This window comes from Haemaphysalis longicornis, unplaced genomic scaffold (assembly GCF_048455015.1).
Source record: "Haemaphysalis longicornis isolate Haplotype H1 unplaced genomic scaffold, Haemaphysalis longicornis Haplotype H1 scaffold_9, whole genome shotgun sequence".
Classification (NCBI taxonomy): domain Eukaryota; kingdom Metazoa; phylum Arthropoda; class Arachnida; order Ixodida; family Ixodidae; genus Haemaphysalis; species Haemaphysalis longicornis.
Window position 1 is genome coordinate 1705512 of NW_027526460.1, and position 6000 is coordinate 1711511.

Sequence of the window (6000 nt, forward strand, 5' to 3'; positions counted from 1 at the left end):
TGCCGTACTAACAAACAGTCCGGCTTGTCCCAACACCTTGAGTCAGTTGTTCTACTGCAAGATTAAAGTTGGCCTCGTAAAAATGGGCTCAGCAGTGCAGTGGCACTGCGGGATTGAGAAATAATTTTCCAACTGTAGCAATGAAACAACCTCTTAGCACAGGCACGCATTTCAGAGTATGTAATGTACTGCCAACCGTCAAACTTTTTTGCCCCTCTAAGCACTGGTGTCGTCAGTCACGACTGAAATTTTATTCTATGGAGTTTCGTTGCAGCAATCTTCCTGTCCTGAACTAGGACTTTGTGTAGCCGACTGCCCCGATTCTGCTCGGCTCAGTTGGAAGCGGGCTGTACGTGTGCCAAGACGCTCACGTTGCTTGCCCGTTTCTTCCCATCTCTTTTGTGGCCAGCTTGCGAGGTTGGAGGCCATCATAATGAAGCTGGCCAGCCCCGAGAACAGCCTGGGGTACACGGGGGCCACAAGTGCGAAGCCGTGAGAGGGAGACGTCCATGGCGAAGTCTGTGCTCGGCTGTCACCCGGCGTATTCATCGTGGCGCGTCATCAGCATTGTTTTTTTCGTATCCCTCCTGGGCTGCACGTTTTTGTTGGCATTTTGCATTGGGGGGAGGAACAGCAGAGGCTTCTCGAATTTTTCTACTCAAGCCACGCATCAAATATTTATTTTAACTGTAATTACTGTACACAACAGGCTTACCTCGCTGTATATGCAGCATTTTGTATTGTGGTGCTTGCTGGGTTCTTCTTAGTGTGTGTGGCACCTTCTGCCTTTTTCCTTTTATTCTTTGTGAGGAAACTTAACTTGGCAGTGGCTGATCAAGCGGCTCTCTAAATTGTGGGACTACAATATTCGGGACGGTTGATCAGGAGCATCGGTACAATGGCCAATGGGAAACTAATCTAATTCTTACCAAGTTTGTTGTTTGGTCAGGGCACTCACTAAGGCTGCGATCAATTATTCGATGCAGCATGGTGCAAAAAGAAGAAAGCCTGTATTTGGCAAGGAAGCCAGTACCTCAGAATAGTGCAGGTAATTACCGTCGGCACTGCCAAGTTGCTGGTCAATTTCCACATTCCCAGTTTTTTGTTCAGTCGGGAGTGCTGCTTCAGAGTGACACTGATGGCAGGATGTATTTGCTCGCTTGTAAGCAAGTCTTGATATTTTGTTTGTTTCATTGTTTGTAGATGAGTCTTGGTAGTGCTATTTGTGATCTAATTTAATCAAATGCATGCTTGACCTGTTTGCTCAAAATCATGTGGTTCGTGAAATAGTATCTAGGCACCACTGGTGTGCCTAGCTGCACGCCTGGCAGGGCCCCTCAGCCACACGGCCAGTTCCACTACGTATTGTTGGCTACAAGCGTGAAGCAGCTCTAAGAGGGTGCCCATCTTGTTTTGAGCCTAAGTTGAAACAGCAGTTCATATGCTGAGCAATTAGCTTTTACATGAATTTTTGTTTTGTGAGAGGTGTGGTCCCAGTAGCATTAGTTTGCCTCTGTTTACACGGCCCTCTGGCCATCCAGCTGTGCCAGTGAAACAGCAGCTTATGCAACGCTTCCAGAAGGCGAGGATTGCGAGAGAAATGGCAGAAAATGTTGTTAGCAACGTTTGTTGTTATCTCACTGGTTGCAGCTTCACACCACTGCACTCCGGCCACTCGTCTGAACGCACCTGACACAACTGTTTTTGTTCAACTCGAAACACAGGTGAAAGTTGTGGCTGGTGTTTAGTTGGAATGTAAGCGTGCATGCTTGCACTTATTGCAGATATTTTTACAGAGGTATTGTGCATTAGCTTTTCATAAAAACCTGCGCATGGAATTGTGCCAGGAACGTGAATGTCATGCGCTACTGTGTGCACCCGTGAGAGGCGCGGGCCAAGAGATACCAGGGGCGTGGCACAGCAGCGAGACGGGGAAATGATAACGGGACCAGGGGCTGCCGCTGTTGCAAAAACTGGGTTCTGCTACATGATTGGCATGCCTGCAGCTGGTTCTCGCCTGCTTTTCCTTGAGGCATGTTTTAAGGTTCCATGAAGGCAAAATACAAGGTTGTCTTATTCGAAACGTCTGATGACTTATAGCACCCTGAGCACTTGTCTGGCAGCGAGCAATGCTTTACCTAGTGAGAAATTAAACCATTTGAGCCAAAATTTTGGTTCTTATACAGAATCATTTCGCGGTGTCCACAATGGTGTTACTTATTAAAGAACTACTGATACGAAATTTCAAAGCTGAGATAACTATGTAAAGAGCTTCCTATGTATATGGAGATATCTCCCAGGAAGTTTCAACCGTAAGCATTCGGTATAACGTATTTTAAGTCAGTTTTAATTTTTGGGCGCACGAGAAAGCGCAAAACGGGTGCCCTTTGGACGTGGGCATCAGCGAGACGTGTCGCCCCAAAGTGCCGGCGTCAGGGCTTCCGTGACCTAGCCAATGCGCTGGCTGCTGCCGCTGTTGCGTGTCACGTCACCGTGTTGGGACGGACGTCATGCTGCCCGCGCGCGACCACGGCCGGTCTGGACGCGTGTTGCGGTGCGGCGAAAACAGTGATGCCCGAGAGCCCTCCTGTCATGGCGGCCGCCTCGGTCTGGTCGAAACCCAGATTGGCACGAATAAACGAGGCTAAATGATCGAATGAATAAAATCTTTAATGTGAATAATTACGTACACTGCGATCAACCATCGAATGTGCCGTTCTGTGATTACTGGACTAGCAGGCACCCGTAGCAGCGAAAAAAACGTGACGCAAAAATTTTGTGTCATTACTAAAACTCAAGCTGACACGTTGATGAAGGCTGCCGCTGATGGCGAAACGTATCTTTCATTACTGTGGCTACCGTCGACCTTCCCGGGGTGGTGCCAATATACTGCTCAAGGACTGCCGCCCGCACTCTGGCCAGTGTCATGTGAGCCAAGCCCAGCACGCCTGACAGCAGCTGTGTTGGGCTGCCTGCTTCGCTGTTTGTGTGTTCGCTCGTAACCTCCATTGTTTACCGCACCATTCTTACTGCTGTAAAAATAATATGCACCAAATTGGAGCACAAATAGCCCGTTCTGCGTTCTTCTAATGCCTGTTTGATTGGCAATGCATTTTGTTAGCCTCAGCCAAATGCAACAAGTGGCCCATGCTACGTCATAGCTTCAGTGCAGGAAAGCAGCTGGTGAGTCACGTGCCTGCCTTCCTCACCTGTGGCTCATTCAAGTGAAGTTTATGCTAAAGGCGGTGCCAGTGTTACTCCAATGAGGTGAAGTTTCGAACTTTCATTTTGTCTTCATGGCCCCTCTAAGCTGTGCCAGCTTGAGACGGGTGCCCGTGCATTGCCTTCGATTCTTTTGCTGCTTTCGTTACCTTGGGACCAGTGAAATTGTGTTCCGTGCAAATGGACCAGAGAGGTTGCGAAAGCCAGGCATGCTCGGCAGGTCTGACTGCAAAGGCGTCTTGTGCCGCCAGAGCTGTCCCCTTCAAGCATGCAGCAGTAGCGGCCAGCCCTGTGGTTGGCATTATGACATTGGTTAACTGGGTGGGCCAAGAATGCACACATTGGCGCCAGGTTTCTCGGGAAAGCTCTTGTAAATAAAGGCCAGGGACCCAGTTAATGGGAGGAAATGGAGCAAGCTGGGGTCCACAAGGCGACCACAGCTCGGTGGCTCGGGCTGACGAAAGGGGGACCCAGTGAATGCACTGTGGCCTGTGACGCAGAAAGGCTCGTGCTGAAGTCTGCATGTGTAATTTTGGCTAGCTAATCACTCAGGTGGCCACTGGGAGGGTTGGAAAGGGTGCTCTGGCTAAACGTCCTCTCTCCCTGGTGATGCCGATGTGAGCGTGCACCGTGTCATGGTGAGAGATTGAAAGGGAAGGATGATGCCGAGATGACCCGTTGGGTAGTTGGACTTGAATGCTTTCACAATGCTTGCATGCTAAGCTGTCCCCGCAATTTTGTTTCCCAATTTTTCTGCGCACCACCGATGTCACTCGGCTGTGCTCCATGGTTTCAACCTTTCGATGCCCTCTACTCTGCATTGCTTTGATCCTCAGAGCCACTTTCCTTACTCGTGCTTCTAAAACATTTGCCGCGAGCGTCCTGCTGGCGCATGCAGGAGCTGCGGCCTCATCTTCAGACTGGTACGGGCCTTCGCTCACACCTCATACCTTTGCAGCCTTGAGGAAGGCATTTTTCTGAGCTCCTTTCACCCAGGCTGTCAGTAGTAATGTGCGGCACATTTGCCCGCGTGTGGCAGGTTTACAAGTGCCCCGGTTCAAACCCAGCGGGCCAACGGTGGGCGAGCTGCCCTGAGCAACGTGAAGGCAGCACACTTCCCAGCTGGGAGCCCACACTGCGCACGCTGCTGGCACCACAACAGCCCAGCAGCCCGCAGCTGTGTGCCCAGGTTGTGTGCAGAGAGGCAGACACGCGGAACCCAAAACTTTGTGGCGATGCAGTCCAAATGTGGGAGGAGAAACGTGGGCAATCCCAGAGGACTGGCTCAGTCCGTATGGTGGTGCGAGCTGGTAAACAGGGGACTTTTCCTCATACACGTCAGCGATTCAGGAGAGTGCCATTCCCGTTACAGAGCAGCCACGCTGCTTAGCTATTAGCTTTGATGGCATTTAATGGGCGCATGCTCCGCAGCGAGCCAGGCCTAGCTTTCCAGGGTCTGCCTGCATGTTTGAATTTGAGGTTTGGCTTTGGCGCTGGCACTGGGGCTTGTGCAGCTAGTTGCTGGGGGGGGTGGACAATGCAGTAGTTGTGTATAAGGTAGCATGTCCCGATTTGTTGTTTGTCACGCAGGTAGTTCAGCAGTCCATCCAGTAGTGAGATTCTGCATGCCTACTTAGTGTACCTCTGTGGTTGTGCTTAGGTCTTGCCCGCCCGTTTTCGTTTACACCTAGCCAGGCTCGTGCTAGCCTGTGAGCCATGTGTCGAGCAGGGGCCGTTCATTCACCATGTACGCCCCCTCCCGGCTGTGCCACTGTGGCGGTCGCTTAATTGTGCCACACGCTGGCAGTGCCGGGAGGGTCTCATCTCGCCCAAACAATCTAGTCAGGACATACACTGTTGCTGACCAGTGCTGAAAATCAAGGGTTTCTGTCGTTGCCATCGGGTAGAACTCGCACATAGCATTTGTTTTCTGAACTTCACTTGCTTGCTTTAAGTACAGCGTTTGTGTGATTTGGAGCAGACTGCAAAAGAAAAAAAAAAATTACAACAGCCAATGTTGCCATCTTTGCAGACAAAATGAAAAAGCATTCAAGTACCAAATAAACTGAAGGAAATGGTAAAGCTATTCACCGACCAGGTGCATGCCAGCAATTGGTATGCATCCAGCCTAGCCGCTTCTATCAGTGTTTGAAGTTTGTCCAACATTCCACGCTCACTGGTTTGCTAATAAAACCAACCGCCTTTATGAAATCGCAATATTTTGTGCTCATGTTTTCAGGAAACGCCACAGCACATAAATTGCTGCTCTGGAATGCACAGGGGGTAGAACATGACTAGTTGCCGACATACTTTGCTTTAAGAAAAAAAAAAAGAAAAGGCCAGGGAATGGACCTTTTTCCAGCAGCGATCTGCACATGTGCGGGCTCCCAGTCCACCATTCTCGGCAGTCGCCTTGGGCAATATACAAACAAAATGACGCACCCTCAGCTCGCTGCGTGAAGAGTGGCTATGCCTCTAGCACATTTTCGTTCCCTCATTTTCAGCAGCTCATGGCGAGTTCGTACGGGCATACAAAAGCAGTTTGCTACGGAAAGAGGCCAGACGTTTTGGGCTGACCACGCTGCAAGCACATGGCTACCAGTGAGGGAGTGACAAAGTTGGAAATAAATAAACAAACAAACAACAAGGTTGCCTCGGCCAGTGGAAATCAGTGACGGACACGTGCGCCTGCTACTGTGGCATTCACGTGAAAGGAATGGGCAACGGCCGGGATTGAAGGACGAGAAAGTCTCGTGCACGAGTTTTCCGATGGCGAGA

General features: G+C 50.2%; 1 protein-coding gene across 1 annotated transcript in view; it reads left to right on the forward strand.

Moving 5' to 3' along the window:
- Positions 1-6000, forward strand: part of Cep97 (centrosomal protein 97kDa) — a 159271-nt gene extending 153271 nt beyond the window's left edge. The window contains exon 18 of the mRNA XM_077684313.1: positions 410-6000. Coding sequence (XP_077540439.1) covers positions 410-496 — 87 coding nt within the window. The 3' untranslated portion in view covers positions 497-6000. The remainder of the gene's footprint in view (positions 1-409) is intronic.